This window comes from Oncorhynchus gorbuscha, linkage group LG19 (assembly GCF_021184085.1).
Source record: "Oncorhynchus gorbuscha isolate QuinsamMale2020 ecotype Even-year linkage group LG19, OgorEven_v1.0, whole genome shotgun sequence".
NCBI classification, from domain to species: Eukaryota; Metazoa; Chordata; class Actinopteri; order Salmoniformes; family Salmonidae; genus Oncorhynchus; species Oncorhynchus gorbuscha.
Window position 1 is genome coordinate 1,239,892 of NC_060191.1, and position 18,489 is coordinate 1,258,380.

Sequence of the window (18,489 nt, forward strand, 5' to 3'; positions counted from 1 at the left end):
CCTATGGAACAGTCGTTAAGACACTAACAGCTTAGAGACGGTAGGCAATTAAGGTCACAGTTATGAAAACTTAGGACACTAAAGAGGCCTTTCTACTGACTCTGAAAAACAGCAAAAGAAAGATGCCCAGGGTCCCTGCTTATCTGCATGAACGTGCCTTAGGCATGCTGCAAGGAGGCATGACACCTGCGGGACAGGCACAGGATGGCAACAAGAACTGCCCGAGTTACACCAGGATCGCACAATCCCTCCATCAGTGCTCAGACTGTCCGCAATAGGTTGAGAGAGGCTGTACTGAGGGCTTGTAGGCCTGTTGTAAAGCAGGTCCTCACCAGACATCACCGGCAACAACGTCGCCTATGGGCACAAACCCACCATCGCTGGACCAGAAAGCACTGACAAGTCGCGGTCTTGACTCACCGGGTGTGATGGTCGGATTCGCGTTTATCGTCAAAGGAATGAGCATTACACTGAGGCCTGTACTCTGGAGCAGGATCGATTTGGAGGTGGAGGGTCGGTTATGGTTTGTGGCGATGTGTCACAGCTTCATCGGACTGAGCTTGTTGTCATTACAGGCAATCTCAATGGTGCGTTACAGGGAAGACATCCTCCTCCCTCATGTGGTACCCTACCTGAAGGCTCATCCTGACATGACCCTCCAGCATGACAATGCCACCAGCCACCTCCACCTCGTTCTGTGTGTGATTTCCTGCAAGACAGGATTGTCAGTGTTCTGCCATGGCCAGCGAAGAGCCCGGACCTCAATCCTATTGAGCATATCTGGGACCTGTTGGATCGGAGGGTGAGGGCTAGGGCCATTCTCCCCAGAAATGTCCGGGATCTTGCAGGTGCCTTGGTGGAAGAGTGGGGTAACGTCTCACAGTAAGAACTGGCAAATCTGGTGCAGCCCTTGAGGAGGAGATGCACTGCAGTACTTAATGCAGCTGGTGGCCACACCAGATAACGACTGTTACTTTGGATTTTGACCCCCTCTTTGTTCAGGGACACATTATTCCATTTCTGTTAGTCACATGTCTGTGGAACTTGTTCAGTTTATCTCTCAGTTGTTGAATCTGGTTATGTTCATACAAATATTTACACATGTTAAGTTTGCTGAAAATAAACACAGTTGACAGTGAGAGGACGTTTCTTTTTTTGCTGAGTTTATATATATATATTTTATTGAACCTTTATTTAACTAGGCAAGTCAGTTAATTAAGAACAAATTCTGATTTACAATGACGGCCTACAATGACGGTAACACGTGTGCTCAACAAATACCTCAATGATGCTTGAGGTGACCATGAGATGCTTTTCTTCCTCAATGTGTAAGTCAACGCAGAGTGTCGCTCATAAAATCATATACACCCATTAGACTCGTGGTGACAGCAAGCTTCTTCTTGTCTGTTGCGCTGTTGGATGAAGTGCTGACATCTGGAGTGTGACTGTAGTTAGTCACGCAGCAGAGCAGCGTCAGTCCTAATTTGAGGAGGCAGAGGGACCTCTCTCATGTGTTTAATGAGCAGGGCTTGGCGTGGAGACCACAGGGGCCTGCTGCCCTCTGGGAGGGATTCTGCCCTATGGAGTGTCAGGATCTCCACAGACCGAGAGAGAGAGAGAGAGACAGAGAGAGAAAGAGAGAGACAGCGAGAGAGAGAGAGAGACAGAGAAAAAGAGAGAGACAGAGAGAGAGAGAGAGAGAGAGAGAATGAGAGACAGAAAGTGAGCGAGAAAGAGTGCGCGAGAGTTGAGAAAGAGAGGCAGAGAGAGAGCAAGAGAATGAGAGAGAACAAAAGACAGAAAGAGAGAGCGAGAGAGAGACAGAGCGAGAGAAAGACAGGGTAATATTTATGCATATTTAAGTGTGCATTGGGTAGAGGATGTATTGGATGTATTCTATTCTCACAGTAGACTTCCCTCGGCTGTGTTCTGGCTTCTTCATTTCTGTGGTCTATTTTTGTGTCTCATTGAAAATCACTGTCAGGATCTCTCACCCAGTTTTAAGGAGGTGCCATCATCTCTGTACTGTCTTTAGTAGTGACAACACAGGAGGATGATAACACACAGTCCGTCATGCCGTAGGCCCAGCTCTCTGTCTGTCTGTGTCGGACTAGTGTGTGTGTGTGTGTGTGTGTGTGTGTGTGTGTGTGTGTGTGTGTGTGTGTGTGTGTGTGTGTGTGTGTGTGTGTGTGTGTGTGTGTGTGTGTGTGTGTGTGTGTGTGTGTGTGTGTGTGTGTGTGTGTGTGTGTGTGTGTGTGTGTGTGTGTGTATGTATGTATGTATGTGTGCATGTACATACAGTTTCTACAGACTGGCAGAGAGTGTGAGTGAAGTTTCAAATGCTCTTGAACAGATTTGGTCAAAAATGAAGAGAAAGTAAATCCTCCATTTCTTTTGTTTAGCACAATTTATTAAAATGGAACCCTGAGGGAGCAGGATTTAAACCTCTGAGTCTGTGTACAATGCCTTCTCCATTCCCATCTAGTAATCCACCTAGCTCGTACTCTGCTATTGTATTCCTATGGTACAATCTTCATCTCATCCATAATGCACAAGAATTAGGATTTTGTAAATAGCTGAGGGACAATCATTGTAGTTGCTGAGTAACTTTCCTACATTCCTCTTGGTATTTAAGGCTGCGGTAGCTACTGTTTTGGTGCCAGACCCACATTTGGTGAACAAAATTGGAAAGGAAACTGAAAATATGACAACATAACATGTCATACATTAAACGAAGGAAGACATTTCACCTTACAGAAATAAGAAAACAGTCTTGATTGAATGTTATGCGTTTGTGTGTGACCATGTGTGGCCAATATTGGCTGGATTTCACAACTTGTGGCCACAGATCCTGTATCCTGGTCCTGTATGGCTCAGGTGGTAGAGCATGGTGCTTGTACTGCCATACCTGAGGGTTCGGTTCCAGGGGCCACCCATACATAAAAACTGTTTGCCAAATGGCATATATTATTATATCCCAGAATGCATTGCCAGCTGTAGAAGAGGGTAAATTGACTTGGTGTTTGATGGATTATTAAGGTTGGAGTTGGTGTGACCATCCATTTCACACAACATGTGGTATGGTTGTCAGAACAAGTAGGCTGACATTCACATTGTCAACTAGAAAATATGAAACATCCTTATTTACATGATCAAAGTATTTCAATGGGAATAATTGTATTTCCTTGTACAGCCATATTATCTTTGGCATAGCTTGAAGATGGTGTTATTGCTGCCACAAAAACAATGCTTGGATCAATCACTTCCTACCTCAGCATTTCCTATGAAAACCAGCCCTATATTCCAGTAGGGTATTCTTCTGAATGGACATACAAAAATCATTTTATTACAATTCTCGGCTAGGTTTTGACTTAAAAAAGCAAACATTCAATGTAGAACACTGGTTGTCTGAATTAGGCTGATTGTTATAATTGCACAAGTGGTTATGTCTCAAGTACTTTGACAGTCCAGAAGTGATGAACTTCATTGCAAAGCAAAGCCACTTCCGTCTCCATCATAATGCAACGCAATAAGAAAATACAGCAACATCCTTTGAGATGATTCAAACTGCTCCGAGTATGTACAGTGCATCGGCGGTCATATCAATCTTTTCAGGATTGCACAAACGTAAGGTTTTGTGTTCAGCCTCACACAAGATAGTACTTCATCCCAGATAAAACGAAATAACAACAACAATAATAGACGTACTACTAAAAATATTGTTTCTGGCCTACTCAGTTCAATGTTTCCTGTTGTGTTCTTTCTAACATACCTTTCTCACCTCACCCTCTTTTATGTCCATATCCAACTTCAACTTCAACGTTAATGATTTTTGACTTGTGTTATTGGGTTGTGGTTGCTGGTTAAACAAACAGAGTAACACTACAATATGCAGAGTTTCCAGTTGAGCATTCTAAGAGCCTGAACGTTCTAGAATGCCCCGGCCATTTTTTTCTCTAAAGCGTGCCTTAAATCATCCTATAAAAGCATTTTAAACAAATAAAAAACACAAACAATGATAACAACATAATCATAACACTGTTTTTGTTGTCTGTCTGACAGTCCAGAGCGAACCATTTCCACAGCACTGTGCAAACACATAACATATGTAGCTGCTGACTATAAAACAAGACGGGGTGCTCTGGAGAGACGCACTGGATGTTTTGATCAGGCGACGTAGTCCATTGGCCGCTGCTAGCCGGAGGGATGCGTTCATCAACAGCATTGTTTACACACATTGTACCTTTGAGAAGCTCGGATTTTCAAAGAGTAGCGAGTTGAGCGACTGTCTTAGGTATCAAGGCATTGGAACTATGCAGCCTGTATGTTTCTACAAACACTAGATTGTCGTAACAAATACGTAGAACAGAATGAAAAGCCATATTAGACACATCTGTTCTCTCCAGTTTTCACCCACCAGTTTCATCCTCTTGTTTTACAGCCTTCCTTCATAGTGCAATTCTGTTATTATTACTATTTTAGCAAATCACTTACAAGTGGTTCCTCTCCTCAGTACTGCATCTGACCTCTATGTCATGCCTCCCACTCATATCAGACACACACAGACGCCATCCCGGCTCCATGGCTCTACAGTAGCATGATAATCACCACTCACACCAGACACACACAGACGCCATCCCGGCTCCATGGCTCTACAGTAGCATGATCATCACCACTCACACCAGACACACACAGACGCCATCCCGGCTCCATGGCTCTACAGTAGCATGATCATCACCACTCCCACCAGACACACACAGACGCCATCCCGGCTCCATGGCTCTACAGTAGCATGATAATCATCACTCACACCAGACACACACAGACGCCATCCCGGCTCCATGGCTCTACAGTAGCATGATCATCACCACTCCCACCAGACACACACAGACGCCATCCCGGTTCCATGGCTCTACAGTAGCATGATCATCACCAATCCCACCAGACACACACAGACGCCATCCCGACTCCATGGCTCTACAGTAGCATGATCATTACCAATCCCACCAGACACACACAGACGCCATCCCGGCTCCATGGCTCTACAGTAGCATGATCATCACCACTCCCACCAGACACACACAGACGCCATCCCGGCTCCATGGCTCTACAGTAGCATGATCATCACCACTCACACCAGACACACACAGATGCCATCCCGGCTCCATGGCTCTACAGCAGCATGAGAATCAATGGCTGCAGTGGCAACTGGCTGAAGACAACTGGCTGTCGGCCTACAGGAAAGGAACAGCCCTGTCCTAGTATGTACCATCTAGTAACAACACAACCCAGACAGACGTCCTCCATTTTGACTGTATCATATGGCTCATGGAACAGACAGAAACACCCTATGGAACACCAGTTAGTTCTGACTATGTGAACTGGTTCCCCTTGTCCCTGTGAATCATAATGGACCAGCAGAGATGAAGAGTCCACTGAGCTCCATTCCCAGAGCAGCAGAGGGAGGGAGGGAGAATGCTGTACTGTACGGTGGGCTGCTGTTGGTTTTAGATTGGTGTTCGTTGGGAATCTGGCTCAGACCAACCTTCCAGTGTGTTGTGTAACAGAAAAAGGAAAACATTGACATTCCCAACATACGGGCTGGTCTGGACACCATGTTTCCTTCCTGTAACCTGAGTCATCCTCAACCACTGTGTGTCTGTCCCTGGAGAGCAGAGCCCTTCTGATTCCCGCCCAAACCTTGCAACATCCCCTCTTTGACAACCAACGGAGGAAAACAACACTGCAGCATCACAAGGTCTTTCATCAGCAGGTCAATACAGAGAGACTCCCTGGTCAACATGTACCTGAGTCCCTAGATTGGCCCCTTCCTTTGCCCCCGCACCCTTCATCAAGCAGACATCTAAGGGCACAGTGGTCAAGCACAGGGGACGTCGTTGGGCAACTGAATGGCCTCACTTTGTCACAGCATCAATAAAGTGAAAGAACACAGAAGGAGAGAAACAGACATATTTAACAATATTGTGGCTTTGCATGTTGAGTTGTTTTTTTGCTCAGGGATTCATAGTCCAGTCTGTGTTGAGTTCTCTGACGGTCACATCATGCTCTTCCTGTAGTCAGTCTGCTTGCAGCTGTTGGAGGGTGTGAGGGGTGAGAGGGAGGCATGGGTGGTGGGCAGCGAGTCCAGCTGACGGTAGAGCGCCCTCAGCTCCTTCACCTCCTCTAGAACATCCTTGGCCTGACCCCATGTGGACGCTGCCTCCTTCAGCAGCCTCTCTGCCTCCGCCCGGGCCCCGTCCGAGGAACCCTTGGAGCCCTTGGAACCTGGCGAGTCCTTCCCTTTCCCCTTCCCCCGCTCTACCTCCTCCCCCTTCGCCCCCTGCACCTGCATCAGCAGCTCCTGAGTTCTCTCCAGCTTCTGAGCGATTAGGTCCTGCAGCTGGCTGATGGGCGGCAGGTTGCCCGGGGGGGCAGAGGTGGCAGAGCGGGGGATGGATGTCCTGGGTTTGGTGGCCTGTGTCCCGGAGTGTGAGAGGATCTCGTCCATGGAGGCGCAGCGGCTTTTCTCGGCCGGTGTGAGCCTCTTGCCTGGCTGAGGAGTGCAGGACTTCCCCATCGGGCTCTGAAGTTGCTGTTTATCGTCCCAGGTGACCCCGGTATCGCGCGGCAGGCTCTGGGACTTCCCAGTGACCTCTGTGGGAGGCGTTAGACAGATGCTACTGATGGCACCCTCTGTTTTGGACCTGAGGCAGTCGAGCTGAGTGGATTTGTCCAGGTTGGCCCGGAAGCTCTTGTCACAGGTGTCCTGGCTGTCTGTGCTGGGGCTGTCCTCCTCCTGGATCAGGTCAAGGGTCAACATGCCGTCAGAGGTAGAAGTGGAGGCCTGGATACGGAGCAAGGAGAAACAGTCTGTTAGTGATATTAGACACCGTAAGAAACACTGAGATCAGGGTAAGGCCCATTGTGATTTAGTTAAGTTAGGAAATGAATTGGATTAAACTAATGAAAAATTCCAGTTGAAAGTAGTTTGATCATCACCATGTCCAACTGACTCATTGAATTAAAGCTCAATTGACAGAGTTGGAATTGTCTCCAACCAGCCGGTAATAAGGAGGGCTAAGATAAGACAGGCCAGGAGAAGCAGGATACCTACCACAGCCATGATGTGTCCTCGTGTAGGCAGGCGCCGTGTGTGAGGGATCTTAGCCCTGTCCCGTGTGAGATGGGACAGAAGGTTTTCATCCTCAACCATGACCTGAAAGAAAGCAAGAAAAAAGAAAGATGAAAGAGAGAGAGAGAGAGAGAGAGAGAGAGAGAGAGAGAGAGAGAGAGGGGGGAGAGAGAGAGATAAAGGAGAGAGAGAGAGGGAGATAAAGGAGAAATAGAGAGAGAGAGAGAGAGAGAGAGAGAGAGAGAGAGAGAGAGAGAGAGAGAGAGAGAGAGAGAGAGAGAGGAGAGTGAGAGATAATGGAACAGTCACATGTGGAGTGAGGGGATGCATGCTTTCACATTAGCCTGAGGGCTGTGTTTGTGTCGGAGTGGGTTGGGTAGTTTATTGATCAGTATTATAGACCTAATCATGGATTGATTATCTACAGGCATGAGATTCACTGGGCCAAATGGGCCACAACAATTTGCATAAGTCCTTGGGAAACAGGCCGCTAACCTATAGATAACCTATAGCTAACCTATAGCTACACTGACAACCAAAACATCTGCACTGTTAACTAGTGATAACACTGTGTCCACTGATGAAGTGAGTTCAGCCCTATAGCTAACCTATAGCTACACTGATGACCAACACGTCTGCACTGTCATCTAGTGATAACACTGTGTCCACTGATGAAGTGAGTTCAGCCCTATAGCTAACCTATAGCTAACCTATAGCTAACCTATAGCTAACATATAGCTAACATATAGCTAACATATAGCTACACTGATGACCAACACGTCTGCACTGTCATCTGGTGATAACACTGTCTCCACTGATGAAGTGAGCTCAGCCCTATAGCTAACATATAGCTAACCTATAGCTAACATATAGCTAACCTATAGCTAACCTATAGCTAACATATAGCTAACATATAGCTACACTGATGACCAACACGTCTGCACTGTCATCTGGTGATAACACCGTCTCCACTGATGAAGTGAGTTCAGCCCTATAGCTAACCTATAGCTAACCTATAGCTAACATATAGCTAACCTATAGCTAACCTATAGCTAACCTAACTATAGCTAAGCTAACCTATAGCTAACCTATAGCTAACCTATAGCTAACCTATAGCTAACCTATAGCTACTATAGCTAACCTATAGCTAACATATAGCTAACATATAGCTAACATATAGCTACACTGATGACCAACACGTCTGCACTGTCATCTGGTGATAACACCGTCTCCACTGATGAAGTGAGCTCAGCCCTATAGCTAACCTATAGCTAACATATAGCTAACCTATAGTTAACATATAGCTAACCTATAGCTAACATATAGCTAACCTATAGCTAACACATAGCTACACTGATGACCAACACGTCTGCACTGTCATCTGGTGATAACACTGTCTCCACTGATGAAGTGAGCTCAGCCCTATAGCTAACCTATAGCTAACCTATAGCTAACCTATAGCTAACATATAGCTAACCTATAGCTAACCTATAGCTAACATATAGCTACACTGATGACCAACACGTCTGCACTGTCATCTGGTGATAACACCGTCTCCACTGATGAAGTGAGTTCAGCCCTATAGCTAACCTATAGCTAACCTATAGCTAACCTATAGCTAACCTATAGCTAACATATAGCTAACCCATAGCTAACCTATAGCTAACCTATAGCTAACATATAGCTAACCTATAGCTAACCTATAGCTAACATATAGCTAACCCATAGCTAACCTATAGCTACACTGATGACCAACACGTCTGCACTGTCATCTGGTGATAACACCGTCTCCACTGATGAAGTGAGTTCAGCTGGAGTGTAGTTTATTCACTGGCTAGTGGGACTAAGCAACATGTCATATTTTATCCGCTGGGATTTTATGTCTAATATCAATGTCATAATTGTCAATTGGATCTGAAAGCTTTTAACCATTACATTATCAGGTGGAACGAGAAAAGATGGAGATGACCAGCACAAGTGTGTAGTTAAGAGCACTAGGTTAGCTATCCAGGCTGCATCACAACCAGCTGTGATTGAGAGTCCCATAGGGCGGTGCACAATTGGCCCAGCGTCGTCCGGGTTTGGCCGGTGTAGGCCGTCAATTGTACATAAACTCCTAGTTCTGTGCTGCCAATGACTGAAACGAATTTCAAAAATCACTGAAGCTGGAGACTCATATCTCCCTCACTAATTTAAGCATCAGCTGTCAGAGCAGCTCACAGATCATTGCACTGTACACAGCCCATCTGTAAATAGCCCATCCAACTACCTCATCCCCATATTTGTCACACCCTGACCATAGTTTGCTTTGCATGTTTCTATGTTTTGGTTGGTCAGGGTGTGAGCTGAGTGGGCATTCTATGTTACATCTGGTTTGTCAGGTGTTCATCATTGTCTCTGATTGGGAACCATATTTAGGTAGCCTGTTTGGTGTTGGGTTTTGTGGGTGATTGTCCTTAGTGTCTTGATGTCCTTGTTCTGTGTGTATGTGCACCAGTATTAGGCTGTTTCGGTTTTCGTTACGTTTATTGTTTTGTAGTGTTTGTATTTAGATTCGTGTTGCTTCAGTTGAATAAACATGAATCACAATCTACACGCCGCATTTTGGTCCGACTCTCTTTCCCATGCAGACAACCGTTACAATATTGTTATTTATTTGTGCTCCTTTGCACCCCAGTATCTCTACTTGCACATTCATCTTCTGCACATCTATCACTCCAGTGTTTAATTGCTAAATTGTAATTACTTCACCACTACGGCCTATTTATTGCCTTACCTCCCTAATCTTACCTCATTTGCATACATTGTATATAGATTTTTTCTATTGTGTTATTGACTGTGCGTTTGTTTATTCCATGTGTAACTTTGTGTTGTTGTTTGTGTCACACTGCTTTGCTTTATCTTGGCCAGGTCGCAATTGTAAATGAGAACTTGTTCTCAACTGGCCTACCTGGTTAAATAAAGGTGAAATAAAAAATTAACAAATGTTCTTAAATAAAGGTGAAATTAATTTGTTTGCCAACATGATCCATTATCCATCTCCGGTGTTTGCCTACATGATCCATCTCCGGTGTTTGCCAACATGATACATCTCCGGTGTTTGCCTACATGATCCATCTCCGGTGTTTGCCTACATGATCCATCTCCGGTGTTTGCCAACATTATCCATCTCCGGTGTTTGCCAACATTATCCATCTCCGGTGTTTGCCTACATGATCCATCTCCGGTGTTTGCCAACATTATCCATCTCCGGTGTTTGCCAACATTATCCATCTCCGGTGTTTGCAAACATTATCCATCTCCGGTGTTTGCAAACATTATCCATCTCCGGTGTTTGCCTACATTATCCATCTCCGGTGTTTTCCTACATGATCCATCTCCAGTGTTTGCCAAAATTATCCATCTCCGGTGTTTGCCAACATTATCCATCTCCGGTGTTTGCCAACATGATCCATCTCCGGTGTTTGCCAACATTATCATTCTCCGGAGCTGGCCAACATGATCCATCTTGGGTGTTTGCCAACATTATACATCTCGGGTGTTTGCCAACATTATACATCTTGGGTGTTTGCCAACATTATACATCTCAGGTGTTTGCCAACATTATACATCTCGGGTGTTTGCCAACATTATCCATCTCCGGTGTTTGCCAACATTATAAATCTTGGGTGTTTGCCAACATTATACATCTCGGGTGTTTGCCAACATTATCCATCTCCGGTGTTTGCCAACATTATACATCTCCGGTGTTTGCCGACATTATACATCTCCGGTGTTTGCAGACATTATCCATCTCCGGTGTTTGCCAACATTATACATCTCGGGTGTTTGCCAACATTATACATCTCGGGTGTTTGCCAACATTATCCATCTCCGGTGTTTGCCAACATTATACATCTCCGGTGTTTGCTAACATTATACATCTCGGGTATTTGCCTACATGATACATCTCCGGTGTTTGCCAACATTATACATCTCGGGTATTTGCCTACATGATCCATCTCCGGTGTTTGCCAACATTATACATCTCCGGTGTTTGCCTACATGATACATCTCCGGTGTTTGCCAACATTATACATCTCCGGTGTTTGCCAACATTATACATCTCCGGTGTTTGCCAACATGATCCATCTCGGTGTTTGCCAACATTATACATCTCGGGTGTTTGCCAACATTATACATCTCCGGTGTTTGCCTGCATTATCCATCTCCGGTGTTTGCCAACATTATACATCTCGGGCATTTGCCTACATGATCCATCTCCGGTGTTTGCCTACATGATACATCTCCGGTGTTTGCCTACATGATACATCTCCGGTGTTTGCCAACATTATACATCTCCGGTGTTTGCCTACATGATACATCTCCGGTGTTTGCCTACATTATCCATCTCCGGTGTTTGCCAACATGATCCATCTCGGTGTTGGACATAACACAGAGTGGGTTTAAATGGTGATTATATGATGGGTGCAACTTTTATGTTCTGCTAAACATACTGTTGTGATATTTTGTAAGCTTGTCGCTCCACAATCATGTAATGTATGCAGTTACAGCTATTACCTGCCTTCTTTCTTTCTGACATGACAACCAATGACTAAACCCAAACTCAACCAGATTTATTTATCTATCATCCTTTGACAAAAACCTTGGATCAGCAATTGTCCCACAACCAATTGTTAACATGTATCTAGTTATTCTATTGTAAGACAATATTCTGGAGTCAATCTAGTATTTCTATGTGATACAGCTGACCAGGAGGAATCCACAGATTTAATAGAATTTTTGAGGATGTTTTAAAACGCCATCCAATCATGTGACTGTCTTGTCAGGCTACTGTGTTCAGTATAAGTGGCCCTGAACAAGGCAGTTAATCCACTGTTCCTAGACCATCATTGTAAATAAGAATTTGTTCTTTACTGACTTGCCTAGTTAAATAAAGGTTAAACTAAAATTAAAATAAGGGTGTATTTCAGGGCACTAGGTTTGCTATTGGTTTGCTATTATACACATACATGATGTGTATAAAACACTTTCAACCAATGTTGCATTGCAATTCAATGCAGGTTTTTCAACATAGATCTACAGTACGTGTGTATCATCATGTAGGACTCCACCTGCGATAACCCTACAGTTGAGAGCAATGAAACACCATCCTGGTGGAAGAGTGAATCCCGTCTCTGATGTCATCAGGCCATTGATCAGCAGAGACACTGGAGCCCTGGAGGTAATTGATATCTCTCACAGTGCTGGTGCTGTTGTTCCGAGTCCATCCACACGCCTGACCAGTTGTCCTCTAAATGTATTTTATTCTATGTGAAAGTAGCTCAATGTTGTATTCGTTCTGTTTCTTTAACAGTGATGACATGGATTTGGATAGTCATTGTGAGAGTGCTTCTGCCATCTATAGCTGAGTGATAGGGACATGTACTGTTTGGGCCATCTATAGCTGTGTGATAGGGACCTGTACAGTTTGGGCCATCTATAGCTGAGTGATAGGGACATGTACAGTTTGGGCCATCTATAGCTGTGTGATAGGGACCTGTACAGTTTGGGCCATCTATAGCTGTGTGATAGGGACATGTACTGTTTGGGCCATCTATAGCTGTGTGATAGGGACATGTACTGTTTGGGCCATCTATAGCTGTGTGATAGGGACATGTCCTGTTTGGGCCATCTATAGCTGTGTGATAGGGACATGTACTGTTTGGGCCATCTATAGCTGTGTGATAGGGACATGTACTGTTTGGGCCATATATAGCTGTGTGATAGGGACCTATACAGTTTGGGCCATCTATAGCTGTGTGATAGGGACATGTACTGTTTGGGCCATCTATAGCTGTGTGATAGGGACATGTACTGTTTGGGCCATCTATAGCTGTGTGATAGGGACATGTCCTGTTTGGGCCATCTATAGCTGTGTGATAGGGACATGTACTGTTTGGGCCATCTATAGCTGTGTGATAGGGACATGTCCTGTTTGGGCCATCTATAGCTGTGTGATAGGGACATGTACTGTTTGGGCCATCTATAGCTGTGTGATAGGGACATGTACTGTTTGGGCCATATATAGCTGTGTGATAGGGACCTATACAGTTTGGGCCATATATAGCTGTGTGATAGGGACCTATACAGTTTGGGCCATATATAGCTGTGTGATAGGGTCCTGTACAGTTTGGGCCATATATAGCTGTGTGATAGGGACCTATACAGTTTGGGCCATATATAGCTGTGTGATAGGGTCCTGTACAGTTTGGGCCATCTATAGCTGTGTGATAGGGACATGTCCTGTTTGGGCCATCTATAGCTGAGTGATAGGGACCTGTACAGTTTGGGCCATCTATAGCTGTGTGATAGGGACATGTACTGTTTGGGCCATCTATAGCTGTGTGATAGGGACATGTACTGTTTGGGCCATCTATAGCTGTGTGATAGGGACCTGTACAGTTTGGGCCATCTATAGCTGTGTGATAGGGACATGTACAATTTGGGCCATCTATAGCTGAGTGATAGGGACCTGTACAGTTTGGGCCATCTATAGCTGTGTGATAGGGACATGTACTGTTTGGGCAATCTATAGCTGTGTGATAGGGACCTGTACAGTTTGGGCCATCTATAGCTGTGTGATAGGGACATGCACAGTTTGGGCCATCTATAGCTGTGTGATAGGGACATGTACTGTTTGGGCCATCTATAGCTGTGTGATAGGGACCTGTACAGTTTGGGACATCTATAGCTGTGTGATAGGGACCTATACAGTTTGGGCCATATATAGCTGTGTGACAGGGACATGTACAGTTTGGGCCATCTATAGCTGTGTGATAGGGACCTGTACAGTTTGGGCCATCTATAGCTGTGTGATAGGGACCTGTACTGTTTGGGCCATCTATAGCTGTGTGATAGGGACCTGTACTGTTTGGGCCATCTATAGCTGTGTGATAGGGACCTGTACAGTTTGGGACATCTATAGCTGTGTGATAGGGACATGTACAGTTTGGGCCATCTATAGCTGTGTGATAGGGACCTGTACAGTTTGGGCCATCTATAGCTGTGTGATAGGGACCTGTACAGTTTGGGCCATCTATAGCTGTGTGATAGGGACATGTAGAGTTTGGGCCATCTATAGCTGTGTGATAGGGACATGTAGAGTTTGGGCCATCTATAGCTGTGTGATAGGGACTTGTACTGTTTGGGCCATCTATAGCTGTGTGATAGGGACCTGTACTGTTTGGGCCATCTATAGCTGTGTGATAGGGACCTGTACAGTTTGGGACATCTATAGCTGTGTGATAGGGACCTATACAGTTTGGGCCATATATAGCTGTGTGACAGGGACATGTACAGTTTGGGCCATCTATAGCTGTGTGATAGGGACCTGTACAGTTTGGGCCATCTATAGCTGTGTGATAGGGACATGCACAGTTTGGGCCATCTATAGCTGTGTGATAGGGACATGTACTGTTTGGGCCATCTATAGCTGTGTGATAGGGACATGTACAGTTTGGGCCATCTATAGCTGTGTGATAAGGACCTGTACTGTTTGGGCCATCTATAGCTGTGTGATAGGGACCTGTACTGTTTGGGCCACCTATTGCTGTGTGATAGGGACATGTACAGTTTGGGCCATCTATATCTGTGTGATAGGGACATGTACAGTTTGGGCCATCTATATCTGTGTGATAGGGACATGTAGAGTTTGGGCCATCTGTAGCTGTGTGATAGGGACCTGTACTGTTTGGGCCATCTATAGCTGTGTGATAGGGACCTGTACTGTTTGGGCCATCTATAGCTGTGTGATAGGGACCTGTACAGTTTGGGACATCTATAGCTGTGTGATAGGGACCTATACAGTTTGGGCCATATATAGCTGTGTGATAGGGACATGTACAGTTTGGGCCATCTATATCTGTGTGATAGGGACATGTAGAGTTTGGGCCATCTATAGCTGTGTGATAGGGACCTGTACAGTTTGGGCCATCTATAGCTGTGTGATAGGGACCTGTACAGTTTGGGCCATCTATAGCTGTGTGTGTGTGTGTGTTTGGGTGGGTGTGCTTTCGTGCATCAGTGTGTGTGTGCATGTGTCCATCCATGTGTGTGTGTTGGGACTATGTCAAATGTGTGTGTTGTGGCCTTATATAAGGGTGGTGTTGACACGATGCGTTAAGTGCATAAAAGCTCAGAAGTGTGTGTGTGTGTGTATATGTGTGTTTTAGTGTGTGTACATGTTATTTCACATCAAGCTGCTCCCCTACCGTCTGTCTATTGATGTCATCAGGGCGATTGACCTGCAGTGAGAAGGAGGATGAAGGATCCATCCCATCATCCCCAAACAGAGAGGGAATCCTTTGATCAGCTGCCTCAGCTAGAAGACTGTCACAGCTGTCACCACCTGTCTCTCTGCTTTATAGAGGTCATTTCATCTACACTACACTAGACTGAAACCCAGAAAATGCCCTCATCAGGAAACCAGTTTAAGATAGAATGTAAGATACGATAACAGTTCCTTGTATTTCTGAAGCACTTTATACATGTCAACATGCTGTGGGAGTTTAGTGTCAGGTCATGAGGGTGTGTGTGAATGAGGGGCGGGTCAATGGATTCCATTCCTCAAAAGTGCATTCAGTAAGATATCCTCTTGCAATTGGCCATGTGACAGATGAAGTGTTGTTTATAAGAGAGAGAGAGGAGAAGGAGAGTGGAGGTGTGTCTCACCTCATCCAGGATGCTGTTCTTGGATCTGGTGATTGCTCCATTTAAGGCGTTTATCCAGGACTCCTTCTCCTCTGGACTAACAGCCAGGAACACCAGGTTAGGGACCTGACAGACACAAACGAGAGAGGGAATGTAAGAAGCCAGGGCCTTGCACAATCTTGTTTAAATGAGCATGAAGGAGTGTTGAAAATCATAACATGCATAGTTCTCAGTCAACCATCTGTAAGGGATACCTTTCATATAGGTACCATTCCAGAAACCCATATCACTCACGCACACATTCACACACAGATATGACCATATGGTGCTCTTTCTCCCACTGAGGCTACAGGAAACTGCAGCTGTGTGGAGACTCTGCGAATCTCTCTCAGTCTGTGTCTGTCTGTGTGCTGAAACACAAGCTTCCTCCCCTGACAACCCAACATGATACCCTATCCTCCTGCTGCTCTGAGGGTTCTGGGAGATCCTGCGTGTGCGTGTGTGTGCGTGTGTGTGCGCCGCTTTGTGAGTGTACGTGTGTGTTAGGGATGGGTATGAGTAATGGAGTACTGGAACGGAAGTCCAATGCATGACCTTTAACCAGAGATTACGTTTGTGTCAATTACTGTAACACTATTTGGTGGATTGTGCTTTGTGGCTGCCTGAACAGGACTTGGAGACCATGTTAGTGTTCCATTTGTATATGTGCATTTGCAGGGCACAACAGAAAATAAACCAAGCCAAGGGTCATACAGGTTATGTCTATAGATAAATGGACACATCTTTTTCCCAGCGGGGGTCTTGTGTTCTACATATTATTTAAAAACGGCTTTGAGTACTCTAAATAAATAAATGTGTGAGTACATTAAAAAAGAACGCCCATCCCTAGCGTGTGTAGGGGTCATGGGGGAATCACTGCCTCACCAGAAGAGAGCCTTTCCATGTTTCAAAGGTGAACTGGACTGGCAAACTGTCAGATTTCAAATGGTCTACAAGCATTGGGAATTTGACACTTTCACTCTGTTTCTCCAGTAAGCCTGTCCAGTTAGTCTGTGGTGATCATATACTGGGTGTAGGAGTTGGAGGTGTGTGGCGAGTCTGAACACAATGTCCCTGTGAAAGGGAGGGAACAGAAGGAGGGAGGGAACAGGGGGAGGGAGGGAACAGAGGGAGGGAGGGAACAGAGGGAGGGAGGGAACAGAGGGAGGGAGGGAACAGGGGAGGGAGGGAACAGGGAGGGAGGGAGGGAACAGAGGGAGGGAGGGAACAGAGGGAGGGAGGACAGTGTCTCTGGGCAGAGACAGAGGTGGGAGGAGCTAAGTAGAGTCAAAGGGGATCATGGCTAATGACTAAGGACAGGGTGTACAGGGTGGTGACCCGTCTGGCGAGCCGAGTCAGGTGAGTGTCAATCAGCCTGTCAATCAATCTGGCTACTGTAACTGATCTGACTATGCTAATGTCTGGCTACAGTACCGTGAAACTCATCTCAACAGTGAGTTTAAGATGTAAGTATTGATTGTGTTGCTATTGTGGTACAGTACTTTGAGGTACAGGTTTGCTCTTTCCAAGGTTCTAGATCTGGGTTCTTGTTGACACTTCCTGTGGACCCACCGTGTTGCCTGGGGTTCTGCAGCGCAGCAGGGTGAACTTGCTGTGGTTCTTCTTGCTGCGGCTCTTGGCCTTGCGGAGCTCCTCAGAACGCTCGTAATCCGTCAGGTCAACCACCTCCTGGATCTTCTTCTCATCCTTCACCTGCAGATAGACACAATGGACAGATGTTTCAGATGTTTGAGATAGACACAATAGACAGATGTTTCAGATGTTTGAGATAGACACAATAGACAGATGTTTCAGATGTTTGAGATAGACACAATGGACAGATGTTTCAGATGTTTGAGATAGACACAATGGACAGATGGCGATGTTTCAGATAGACACAATAGACATATGTTTCAGATGTTTGAGATAGACACAATGGACAGATGGTGATGTTTCAGATAGACACAATGGACAGATGGCGATGTTTCAGATAGACACAATAGACAGATGCTTCAGATAGACACAATAGACAGGTGTTTCAGGTAGACACATTGGACAGATGTTTCAGATGACACAATAGACAGGTGTTTCAGGTAGACACATTGGACAGATGTTTCAGATGACACAATAGACAGATGTTTCAGATGACACAATAGACAGATGTTTCAGATATACACAATGGGCAGATGGAGATGTTTCAGATAGACACAATAGACAGATTGAGATGTTCCAGATAGACACAATGGAGAGATGGAGATGTTTCAGATAGACACGATAAACAGATGTTTCAGATAGATACAATAGATAGATGGAGATGTTTCAGATAGACACAATAGATAGATGGAGATGTTGAACAGAAAGCTAAGACTCCAATACAGATGTCAACTTCAACAGAATGAACTGTATGAACTGTAATAGTGTATTCTGTGTCCCTGAAAACTGTGAGAGAGATACAAGGATGTCCCCCATGTGATGTGTGAGGCTGTATGGTGTAAAGGCGGAGCTAGCAGGCACGAAGTCACTAAAATAGAAACAAAGGCAGTCATCCAATAATGCTGCAGGGTGCAGATAGGGCAGGAGGCCATCAATTCTTGAAGGACACAACCGGTCCGGAACATGATGGACTA

The 18,489-nt window shown here is 45.3% G+C and overlaps 1 protein-coding gene across 1 annotated transcript; it reads right to left on the reverse strand.

Moving 5' to 3' along the window:
* Positions 1–5,842: 5,842 nt before the first annotated feature.
* Positions 5,843–17,629, reverse strand: LOC124005910 (pleckstrin homology domain-containing family O member 1-like; the record flags this gene model as incomplete). The annotated part of the gene is made up of 4 exons (XM_046315553.1): positions 5,843–6,844; positions 7,115–7,216; positions 15,845–15,949; positions 17,435–17,629. Coding segments are annotated over 4 exons (1,191 nt in total), but the record flags the coding sequence as incomplete, so codon positions are not given.
* Positions 17,630–18,489: the final 860 nt, after the last annotated feature.